We start from the raw sequence: 12,886 nt of genomic DNA on the forward strand, positions 1-12,886 counted from the left end.
AATAAGACTTAGGACACAAAAATCACAGGAACAATTTTCGGGGTCATGAGACAAGGTGGACAAGTGTGCTCCAAGTCTGTAAGATCTTCACCAAAAGCTGCCCATTCAACTTCTGCAGTCACAGAGGTCATTGTCCCCACTGATTGTCACCTATCTAGTCCTATACTTGCATCCCCTATCTTCTGTTTTTCTGTTGTTTGTAGGCATATCTGCTAACCTGGTCTACAGCCCACTTACCACCTCAAGGAACTTTTATTTCTCCTTTACACAGAATTGAGACAGCTGAGCCAAGTTAGTTGATTTATATAGAATGTCCACTTAGCCTTGCCCTAATTTTTTTTTGATAAATTGTAAGTCCATTACAAATTCTGGCTCTATTCTTCTCCCAATCTCAAGCTAAATTGTTACAAAATAATATTTATGGGGAAAGTGCTGACATGATAGTCTTAGCCATGAATTTATTTTAATAACCTTAAATGATGGGTCATATAGTTCTGGTCCATCCCACTGAAGCTGATCTGACTGCCATCCAGAAATGTAATGACATAAATCTGATCTTTCATATCTACTCTATTTGAAAACTTTAATGTCAAAGCCTTTAACAAGCTACTTAAAAGTTGGAGCAGTACCATAAAGAACTCATTAGGCCTTCCTGGGTCTTTCTTCTCTCAGAAGTGGGCTCTCCTGTGTCTTGTATGGGTGACCAACTTCCTTGCCCGGCGTAGGACAGAATTCACCTGTGTTGAGCCTTCTAGATCACTGATCACCTTGATCACCCACCTATCCCTTAGGGACTTGTGCATACATTTGAGAGTCCCATCAGCCTTGCGGACACTTAGCACCTATCTTCATAGGGCCAATGGCTGGGCCTATGAAACCCAAGACCGCCAGAGGGCTGCAGCATCGGGATAACCAGAGCAGGTCATTCTGGGAGGTCTGGCAGCCTGGCAGGTGCTGCCCATCATCCTGTGGGCGGGAGTTAAGAGCTCTGTAGGCAGACAGGCACCTCCAGAAGCACAAGGACCTGTCGGGGTGCAGACCAGCTTCTTCCCTTGGTTTTCTCAGCCTGAGACACAGGAACAGAGGAAGACAGACAAGTCACCGCATGGGCGCCATGCCATCATTGGCCATGTTTGGGGGGTGCTGTTTCTCACTGTGGGCCTGCCCTCAAATCCAGGTGAGCCTTCCCTGGGCACCCAGGGTGCAGATGCTGGGGCAGGAGTCTGCACACTCCTCAGGCTGGAAGAGGTGAAGGGGAGGGGGACAGTGCAGGCCTAGATGTTCCCAAAGAAGTGCCTGGGCCCAGAATTTTCTCTTGAAATTATTGGATTCTGGAGTTCAAGTTTGTAGGCACATCTGCTAACCTTGCTCATGCTAAGCAGCCTCCTCCAAAGAAAAAGAGCCAAGTCAAAGTAACTTATCCTATATAATAAAAGGCTAATATTCAAATTGTCCCCTTTGGAGTGCCACCACTCGCTATGATGTGCACTGACCACCAGGGGGCAGCACAGAAGGAAGTATTGCCCCAGCTGGCAGCTGGAAGGCCCGAATTAGCCCTGATCACCGGCCAGGGCTAGGGACCCTACCCATGCACAAATTTCGGACACTGGGCCTCTAGTAGCCAAATATCTGTCTTCTGGGGAGACATATGTTGTTCTCCAGTATCATTATAGAACCTAAATTATGTACTGCTCACCCTCCCCCAGAAACAGTTGCCATAGGAAGAGCTGGTGCATCCTGCCCCAGGTGTTTTCTTGTTAAGGCAGTTCAGGCTGCAAAGGGGCAGGGGAGACCTAAGGCAAGTTCTTGTCAGCATAACCTAAGTGGGGGGTTGTCTCAGGAATATTTTGAGAAAAGAACAGGGACAGCATGCAGCTGAATGATATCAGAACATCGGTGCCAAGCTAGGAAAATCTGAACGTGAAATATTGATACAGTGAGCCCATAAAACACATATGCTCTCCCACACAGGACTAAAGTGTGGGATTCAAGCAGCTGATCTAAAAAGTATGGAAACTGCCTTGGAATCTGAGTTGTTCTCTGGAGTTACTAGTTAGAGAAATCCAACAGCTGGTGGACATCCATGGCAGGTCAGTATAACAACAGCATTGATTTCTTAATGAGAAAATGGCAACCTATTTCTTTTTTTTTCTTTCAAATATCATCACTCCAGATTAACAAGTAATTTTTGTCTTGATCCTACTAGACTTCTATGCCATATTAAATGAGTTGATTTCAAATATTTCTGGAGTCCACACCCATGGGGAGATGTATGTTAGATGTATCCACAACTTTTGTCTTGGGCAGGTCTCCTTGAAAGTAGATGAGCACCATTTCTGTGAAGGAAGCTTGATTCAAGATGACCCAATAGTTATAGCAGCACACTGCCTGGCTAGCCTTGAAGAGTAAGTTAAGAATTTTCATCATTTGTTTAACTTTGATTAATGATGATAGATAGAACTGAGAGATTTGATGATCTAAATACCTTTTGAGGTTAAATTTCAATTCCTTTCTTAATCTACCCACCTATTGGCCTTCCTGATCCTGAGAAACTGTGTCTGTCCCAAGATTTCCCATGCTTCCTGCCTTATAACCAGAAATCCCAGAGACCCCAGACATCATCTATAATTTGTGGAGTTAGTGGTGGGAAAAAATAATTACCTATTCTAATAAAGTATTGATATCAAATATTAAGTGGATGCTCCAAAATTTTAATAATCTGAGTTTTAGTCATTAGGAGGGCAATAACAGATACTTGGCTAGATTAAAAGTGAGTACTAATAAGAGGGGGAAATTGTAGTTCTAGGAACAACTTTTATACTTTGTTAAAAAAAAAAAATGGAAGTGCATGTGTAGACTGGTTTATGTACAAAAGAAGAAAAGATGCCACACTTAAATATTTTACACAGAAAGACAGTTGAGGTAGGGGAAAGACCTTCACAGAATGTAAACATTATTACCAAAAACCATGATTCTTTATTGATCCCTATAATTTATAAGGTCTTATGACAATTAGTAATCACTAATAAAGGTATATTTTCTTTTAAGACTTTGTATTACTTACAGGTACATTAATCACTTTTTATTTAATTGCATGAAACCAAGAGTTTTTCCTAGGGGAAACAACTGCTTATTGAAATATTTTTCTTTGTTTTTAGGCAGCAAATTAAGAGTGGTTATGATTGCTGGAGAGTATAACTTCTTTCAGAAGGATAAGCAAGAACAGAATATTCCTGTCTCAAATTATTATCTATCCTGACTGCAACAAACTTGGATATATGAATTATGATATTGCACTGCAGCATCTAAAACACAAAGTCAAGTTTGATAAGTAAAGAGAGTTAGAATATAAAAAAATGTAATGCAGAAAACTGTTTTGTACTAGTTAAGTTTAATTTCTATTTATATATCTAGTAATATTAGAATTGCTACTTTTTTAATATTTTGTTTAATGTACAGAAAGCACTGTAAAGGGCATAAGTCCTAGCCACTCATTCTATGCTTAACTTAAGTAGCATTTTTTAAGTACTTCAGTGTCTTAGCTGGGCTATACTGTTGACCATCTACCTTTATTCAGCTCTAGCCATAGAGGAAGATTTTGTTCTCTACATCTTAGGAGGAAGATTTTTAAAAGAGCCAATAAAACACTAAGGTTGGGGCATTTGAACCTTTTATCAAAATCATTTCCTTTCTGTCATTATTGTGAAATAGATATCTGACACACTCTCAGCCCAGGTTAAACAATCTGAATAAAGTATTAAAAATGTGGGGTTTTTTAATGCAAAAAAGGAAAGTGTTCAGTGGCTAAAAACAACGGAAGAGCACAGATCTAGAGTAGTTATCCAGACACTGAAATAAGCGACTATACTTGAAGCATCTACTTGATTTTTTAGAACCTAGAGCTTTAATTAACTACATAAGAAACCTGCATTAGAATAGGGGTCAGAGATGGGAAAGCTGATTGGAGCCTTTGTGTACCTGGAACTTCCCGAAAGGTAATGCTTTGGAAGTAGGAAAAAAGAGAGGGAAATACAACACACAAAGTGAGATAATAAGGAAGCTTACTTGTTTGAACCTTGGCTCTGGATGGAGGGTTCTCAAACAATCTGTAATCTTGAGCAAGCCCTCATTCAGGGTCATGATGAAATTTACATTACCTGTGGTCCAAAACTGCAAGCCAAGACTCTAAAGTTCTTACAGGTGAGTAATCAGGGCTTCTGGAAGAAGCAAATGTCAATCTTTTCTGAAGAGGATAACCTTAAATCTCAGCTTTACTATCCTCCTATAAAGTTTTAGTGAATGTGAACACACAATTAAATCAAAAGCATGCAGAGAAAGTTGCCACCAAAGTGAGAGTCAGAAATAATAACTAATATTTCTATGATTATGGATGTTAAAATAAGGTACATAATATAAAATAATTTTTACTTAAATTTATGTATATAAAAGCCTATCAAAAATGACTAAAGAACAGGAAACTATTAACTTAGGAGGAAGATTTTTAAAAGACCCAATAAAACACTAAGGTATAAAAACATAAGTGGAATTGGAATCAGTAGCTGAATTAGTTAGCAGATTAGAACAGGTACAGGAAACTAAAAATGAAATAATTATTCAAAAGTGACAAAGAAAGAGACAGAGTAGATATCGTAAAAGCATTTAGTAAACATCTAGTTTGAGCTTTAGAAAAAAATATATAGGTAATGGGACAAAAAGCAATAATTTAAGAAAAAGGTGGCTAAGGAATAAACATTACTGATAAGGCACAAATCTTCAGATTTAAGAATTTAATAATTCCAAAATATGATATTAAAAATTATATATAGACTAGAGGCCCAGTGCATGAAATTCGTGCACTCAGAGGGTCCCTCAGCCCAGCCTGCACCTTCTTGCCATCAGGGAGACCTCATTCAATTGGACATTCTTAGTGCTGCAGTGGAGGCAAGAGAGGCTTCTGCCACCACAGCTGCTCCAGGCAGCCCTGATCTTGGCTTCTGGCTGAGTGGGCGTGTCCCTGCGGGAGTGCACTGACCACCAGGGGGCAGCTCCTGCATTGAGCATCTGGCCCATGGTGTTCGTCATTCCACCGTTCAGTCGATTTGTATATTAGCCTTTTATTATAGGATATGTTATGTTGAAACTATAACATGCTTAAAACATAGAGTGGATCTCAAAAACATCAAGAAGAAAACCTATACTGTATTACCAAAAAGGAATGACAATTAGACTGACAGCTAATTTTTCAACAGCAGGAATAAAAGTCAGAAGACCATAGTACAAGATCATAAAAATACTGAGAGAGAATAACTCAAACTAGATCTGTATATTAAAAAATTATTGATTTTTTCTGCTCCTCATTGTAGAAACGCTCTATAAAGATTCAATTATGTTAGGTATTTCAATTTCCTTTCCTCAATTCCCATAATTGCATGTATTAGGTTTGAGATGTCTCTTAGACATCCAAGTCAATGAGACTTTCAACCACACCACTCTATCAAATTTGTCTTGTCACAGTCACCAATAACCTTCATATTGCTAAATTCAAAGGTAAATTTCAGTCTTTAGCTTACTTGATAGGAGCTTTGACAGAGTTGTGCACACTCTCCTGGAAACATTTTCTTCACTTGAATTCCAAGAGTTCCTTGGTTTTTCTCCTACCCCTTTACACACTTTTCCCATGGTGATCTCACCCAGGATCAAGGCCCAATGATCTAGGCTTTAAACACCATCTACTCGAAGAGTACTGCAATGGTATCTACCTAGTACATGTTCCTTTTATTATAGACATGCTGCTTAGATTAATAGGGGTCATATAGTCAACTACCTAGTGGTCATCTGCCTGAATGATTAATAGGCATCTCAAACTTAATATGTTTAAATAAAAATCCTAATTATCCCCTACATTCTAAATCTGCCTTTCATCCCAATTAATGACAGATCTACCCTGCCAGGTTTTTAAGCTAAAAACTTTGTACTCGTTCTTCTTTCTCTTGTTCTCTACATCTAATCCATCAGGAAAATCCTATTTCTTCTGCCTTACCTTTTCCACTCATACATCCTGTTTCAGTCTACACTCTCTCTTGCTTAGGTTATTTTCAATCAACTCTTAAATTATCAGCTTCCTCTTTTGCACCACTAATGTTTATTATTAACCCAGCAGCCAGAAAAATACTTTTTGAAATGTAAGTCAGGTTATGCCTCTCTATTCAAAACACTTCAGTGGTTCTCCATTATACTCAGATGGAAATCAATATCCTTATTATCTGACACCTCCCTCCTCCTAGCCCAACATCTAACCTCTTTTTTGTTTTTAACTGAACATTCTTTTGTTTAATCTGCTCCAGGCATCTTGGCCTCCCCACTGTTCCTCAAACAATATGACATTATTCCACTACAGGGGATGTTCCATTCTGTTTCTTCTTCTTCAAATGCTTTTCACCAAGCTAACTGCATGGGGCTGTCCCCCAGCTTCTTAAGACTGTTCAAATGTCACAGGCTCAATGAGATTTGTCATGACTGCCATATTTTAAATTATGCCTCCCATGCCATCCTTTTTAATCCCCAGACTTATCTTCTTTATCCTGCTGTCCCCTACTCCAAACTCATACACACACACACACACACACACACACACACACACACACACATTCTGCCAAGGCAGGAACTTTTTTTTCAGCTTATTCACTGAGGCCTAGAAGAATGCTTGCCATACAGTAGTACTCAATTTACTATTGAGAGAGAAAAAGACTATTCTCTATGAACAAGGGTACACCTTAAAATGTTAGTAGCTTTGGGCTGGTGGGGCGGGGGGGTCATTGTGGTATGTGGAATAATGGGTTATGTTTTTTCTTGTTTTACTTTTCCTGCATTTTTCTAAATTTTTATATAAAATATTTTTTACAAGAGAGGAAAACATTGAAAATATATGTCAATATAGCATTTAGGAGTAAATTGTAGAAGAAATTAAATCAGCCAGTATCATTTTCCAAATATACTCAGCATCAATTCTCTGTGAACATTATGATTTTTTGTTGTTGTTTTTCAGGAATTGCTGTCCAGTCTACCTGTCTTCCCCATGGAAATGATACGTTTGAAAAAGGGATTCCTTGAATGACCAGTGGATGGGGCAAGATTTCAGAGAGTAAGAGGCATCAAAAAATAAAATAATATTTTTTCCAGGCCCCTTTGCATGCCCAGTAGAGAAGGAAGAATTTCTCTGGCCATGAGTAATTCATTATTTCCTGAATTTCCTTTCCCCTGAGTTCTGACCCAGTGAAGATCTGTGGCTCTCTTCACTGCATAAAAGTCTATACTTGAGGCTCTACGTAAACCTTGCTGCCATTGTGGTTAGTGTGTCAGATAAAACCCAAGGTAACTATAACAGATGAGAAGACTACAGCAAAGGGATAATCAGGAAATAGTAACAATTGTTCAGCTTCATTATATTTAATATTATGACTTTCAAAGAAAAAATAAAGAGCTTTACCAAATATTGCTTTATTGACTGATGTTTTCCTCTTGGGGAAACATTTGAGCATATATTCAGAGAAACCACAACCGCTTATGTTACCTTAAAAATAGGCTGAATTTTTTTTTTTTTAGTAAGGTCCTTTAAAACATATATGAGTTTGGGAAAGAATATAACTCCTAAAAAAAATAAAAGCTTCTACAATTTGGTTAAACATCTACTTGAAATACTTTTAAACCTGAAGTCTTATTACTATTTGTTTCAGTGAGGACAGTTGTTGACTAACTTATCTGTCCTTTCTCCACAGCATCAGAATATTCAAATGTCCTGCAAGAATTGAACCTTCTTCTTTTTTTTTTTTTTTTTTTTTTCAGGAATTGCATGTTTTGTTGTTTTTTTTTGTTTTGTTTTGTTGTTTTGTTTTGTCTTTTAATATATTTTATTGATTTTTTACAGAGAGGAAGAGAGAGGGATAGAGAGTTAGAAACATCAATGAGAGAGAATCATCGATCAGCTGCCTCCTGCACACCCCCTACCGGGGATGTGCCCGCAACCAATATACATGCCCTTGACCGGAATCGAACCCAAGACCCCTCAGTCCCCAAGCCGATGCTCTACCCATTGAGCCAAACCGGTCTCAGCAAGAATTGAACCTTCTATCATAAATGACAGAATGTATAGTACTCTGTTCAAGGGTATGAACCTTCCTCCCCTAGGAAGGACCATGTTTTGTGCTGGTTTTAGTCATTAGGAGGGAAATGTGACTAAAGGGGCAGGGAAGACCTGAGGCAATTTGGGGAAAAGGATGCCTGTCAGGTACAAAGCATAAACAGGCCGACTTATTCTATAACAGAAGGGTGATAGTGAATACTGCCTTCCCCATGAGCTATTTTGGGGAGTTGCTGCTTCAAAATTCCCTTTTCCTTCACCTTTCCACCTGGCTTCTACTGAAAAAGTTTACTCGACCTGGGCTGAGAGAATTCTTTCCTGTTGTAAGCCCAATCATACCCCCACACATATTTTTTTTTCTTCTTTTTTTAACCACCGGGAGTTGGGGGTTGGGAGGGAGCGACAGGCAGAGGAGGTAGTTTGAACATTTCCAACCTAATTGAAACAAGCAAGATGACCACTTTGGCAAGCTAATTAGGTTTATCTGTGAACTATGTTTCATTCCTTTCCTTAAATTTTTTAAACATTTAGAGCAGAATGCAATGTTTGCACAAAGTTTGACCAAGGAAAGCATAGTTATAGTAACTGTTGGGTAAAAGATGTGAATGAGTGACCTCCCAAAGGTAACAATTTCACAAAGGAGACCAATCTTTACAAGATACACAGAAGAAAAGGAAACCAATTTGTTGAAGACATGAGTTTTAAGTTTTAAGTGGTTTAATCTGACACAAAATTGGCACATGTTCTCAAAGCGGCATATTATTCCAAAGGATTATTAAAGATAGGATCCTGAAATCATGTGTTTCTTGTTCTCCAAGGAACAAACAGTTTTTAAAATATAGTTCCTGGGACAAAATTCGTACCAGTTTTCAAAGCCTCCAATCATTGCATAACCTTGGGGGTTCTATTCACTGGTGCTATAATATTGGGATATGACCTAATCTTTTCCAGCAATTTCAAGTGGCAAGCTATTGCAGAGGCATGTATCTGTAAACTCATTCTCCTCCTTGCATTGATTTTGGTATATATTTGTGGCCAAAAAAAAGGAGGAGGGAGAGAGACATTATGTTATCTTTATAGGATTGTAGGCAATGGGTAGAAGTAGATTACATCTGTACAAAACTATAGTAACTTGAAACTAATGGGGGGGGGGAATACACAGAAAGATGGACAAAAAATATTGATAGATAATGACCATTGGGCATCTATTTGCTTCTACTTCTCTGAGACGAGTGCTGATATTTGTGGACTTGATAAAATATTTTTAACTTGTGAATTTTCAAATATTCTCTTTCTCTGCTGCACAAGGGGGACTCTGGAGGTCCACTTGTTTGTAGAAGAGACAATGGAATCTGGATTTTGCTGTGATAACTTCTTGGGGAGCTGGTTGTGTTAGAGGTCGAGCTCCTTTAAGAAATAACTACAGGACACCAGTTGGCATTTTCTCCAAGGTGTCTGAGTTGATGGATTTTATCACTCAGAACATGATTACAGGTGGGTGTAGTTTCTGTAAATTTTCCTTTCTTATTTATTGCAACTCGAAAATTTATTGTGCTTAATTATTTCAAGGGTACTTAGATATATTGCAGATATAATCTGGACTAAGCTTTAAACCAAAGCAAAAATATGGCTGGTTTTCAATTTGTAATTCATTATATATAAACTTTTGTCGCTGAATTCATGAGCACAGATATCTGTCAATTTAACTTAAATATCAGCTGGTACTTCAAATTTATGTTCATGTATATTTTAAAAAATAATGTATATCTTTTGTATTTCTGAGATTTAAAAGTACAAGAAATGATTCAGAAGATTCTTTATCCATTTGACTTTTTTACCCCTCTAGATTACTTAAAAGTACTGAAATAAATCCTTCCTCTCCCATTCAGCCTTGTTCATTTTACCTGGAGACAGTGGGAAAATACAAAGGCTTTGCGCTTACCTTTGTTCTGTGGCACTAAAATCTAGATTAAGAAAACAAATATGAGTGTGGAGATGCTAACCTGTCCTCAAGGAACTTTGTATTTGGGGAGAGAAAGACGTAAATGGACAGTTGCAGTAAAAGATGGATTGTAGGTCAGCCCAGTGAGTGGTCAGATCACTGAAGAGGAGCATAGGGGCTGAGTACTGAGGGGCCAGATGGTTTTTCCATGCAAAGGGGCAACATCTTCACAAGAAAATGGCACAAGGGCAGCCACTGCAGAATAGAGGCATGAGAAAACACAATTTACAGAACAAGTCATTTAGTATAGGAATTTATTGTTGCTCTCAATCCTCACCCAAGGATATTTTCCATTGATTTTCAGAGAGAGTAGAAGGGAAGGGGAGAGACACAGAGAGAGACATTTCAATTTGGTTGCCTCCTGCACACACACCAAACAGAAATCCAGCTTGCAACTAAGGTACATGCCCTTGATAAGAATCAAACCTAGAACTCTTAAGTCTGCAGGCTGGCGCTCTATCCATTGAGCCAAACCAGCTCAAGAACCATTTTTTTTCTCATTAATAATTTGCTTTATTGATTACACATTGAAGTGATACATTGTGTTCAATAAAATGTATTATTAAAATTAATTTCACCAGTTTAGTGTTGTTGTTTTTTTTAATGTGGCTACTGAAAAAAAAAAAAATTAGAATTCTATGTGACTATTTTTTCCTTTAAAAAAAAAAACAAAAAACTTTAGGCCAAAACCGGTTTGGCTCAATGGATAGAGCGTTGGCTTGGGGACTGAAAGGTCCAGGGTTCGATTCCGGTCAAGGGCATGTACCTTGGTTGCGGGCATATCCCCTGTAGGGGGTGTGCAAGAGGCAGCTGATTGATGATTCTCTCTCTCATTTATGTTTCTAACTCTCTATCTCTCTCCCTTCCTCTCTGTACAAAAATCAATAAAATATATTTTATATATATATAAAAAAAACTTTACTATTGAGAGTATTACAAATGTCCCCCTTGTCCCATTCTTTGTCTCCCTCCACCCAGTTCCCACTCCACTTGAACCAATAGTTTTTAAAGGCCAAGACCCAGAGCAGCTGAACATAGAGCTCTTTCCATCCCTCCCTCCTTATAGACCAAGATCAGCCACCTGGAGGACGATTTGGAAAGCACTGCTTGCTGCCTTTGGGCCAGCTGAGCACCAGCTCTACCTCAAACCAGAGAGGCTCTCAGCTCACTTTCCTTTGGTCTTCAGAGTAAGTGTTCTGTTCATTGCCATCACTGCAGGGGGAAAGTCTCTCCTGGTGGCACTTCTGTTTAGTTTTTATCACCTGGATGTGAAGATTAAAAAGCTTAACAAACTCTGAACAAAGGTTAATGATAACAACACTGTAAAATAGCAATGAAATCAGGCGATAACCATTAATTCCAGGGTCAAATGAAAATCAGAATGTGACGTGTACTTTATTTAAGTAACACTCCCTTATGACCATCTTTTTTTCTAATCTCCTGGTTGCCTATTTCTTCTGATTCTAACAATTAAAATGTGACACTGTCATCTGAACTTTCTGAGTCCGTGGTTGGCAAACTGTAGCTCGCAACCACATGGGGCAATTTGTCCCCTTGAGTGTGGCTCTTCCACAAAATACCACGGCCTGGGCGAGTCTATTTTGAAGAAGTGGCATTAAAAGTTTAAGTTTAAAAAATTTGGCTCTCAAAAGAAATTTCAATCATTGTATTGTTGATATTTGGCTCTGTTGTCTAATGAGTTTGCTGACCACTGCTCTGAGTGAATGATAGAGATTTGCAATGTCATTGCTAAAATGTGTATACTTTTACTTTAGTGTCTTTAAACAAAGGTATTTTATTGTAACCCAGGACAACCTACTTAAAAATGAGAAAACTCCATCTTAATTCCAAATACTATAAATTTGAGAACTTCAGTGTGATACATGACTTGAAAAAATTGCATAAATGTTAAAAAATCTGAAGAATTTAAAGAAAAGAACATTATAAATACTATTCAACCATAAAAAGAATGAAATCTTGACATTTGCGACAACATAGATCTTAAAGACATTATGCTAAATGAAATAAGTCAGAAAGAGGTATATAAGTACTATATGATCCCACTTATATGTGGAATTAAAATAAAAAACCAAGCTTACAGATACAGAAAACAGATTGGTAGTCACCAGAGGTGGGGGTAGGAGGGTGAGCAAAATGAGTGAAGAGGGTCAAAAGGTACAAACTTCCAATTATAAATATGTCATGGGGATATAATGTAGACATTGTAACTATAGTTAATAATACTGCATTGCATATTTAAAAGTTGCAGAGAGTAGATTTTAAAAATACTTATTATAAGGAAAAAATGTGTAAATATGTGTGATGATGGATATTTATTAAAGTTATTATGATTGTTTTGCAATATATACAAATACTGAATTATTGTATACCCCAAACTAATATAATATTATATGTTAAATTATACCTTAATGACTCACATGTGGGGCTCAGTGGTTAAGCATTGATTTATGAACCAGAGGGTCATGGTTCGATTCCCGGTCAGGGCACATACTAGGATTAAGAGCTCAATCCCCAGTGTGGGACATGCAGGAAGCAGCTGATCAATGGTCCTCTCTCATCATTGATGTTCCTCTCTCTCTCTCTCTCTCTCTCTCTCTCTCGCCCCTTCCTCTCTGAAATCAATAAAATATTTTTAAAAGTTTAAAAAATATTCCTTAATAGAAATAATATAAGAGGAAAAGTATTGTAGAAGTATGTCAGATAATTAATAAGACTATAATTTTTTA

The 12,886-nt window shown here is 37.8% G+C and overlaps 1 protein-coding gene across 1 annotated transcript in view; it reads left to right on the forward strand.

The window, feature by feature from the left end:
- Positions 1 to 45: 45 nt before the first annotated feature.
- OVCH1 (ovochymase 1) overlaps positions 46 to 12,886 on the forward strand; it is a gene marked incomplete at both ends in the record, with an annotated part of 54,151 nt that continues 41,310 nt past the window's right edge. The window contains 10 exon segments of the mRNA XM_084878278.1: positions 46 to 78; positions 2,058 to 2,090; positions 2,308 to 2,405; positions 3,163 to 3,240; positions 3,242 to 3,331; positions 7,119 to 7,141; positions 7,776 to 7,816; positions 9,446 to 9,500; positions 9,503 to 9,631; positions 11,206 to 11,326. Coding sequence (XP_084734404.1) covers positions 46 to 78; positions 2,058 to 2,090; positions 2,308 to 2,405; positions 3,163 to 3,240; positions 3,242 to 3,331; positions 7,119 to 7,141; positions 7,776 to 7,816; positions 9,446 to 9,500; positions 9,503 to 9,631; positions 11,206 to 11,326 — 701 coding nt within the window.

This window comes from Pipistrellus hanaki, assembly GCF_964339955.1.
Source record: "Pipistrellus hanaki genome assembly, chromosome: 3".
NCBI classification, from domain to species: Eukaryota; Metazoa; Chordata; class Mammalia; order Chiroptera; family Vespertilionidae; genus Pipistrellus; species Pipistrellus hanaki.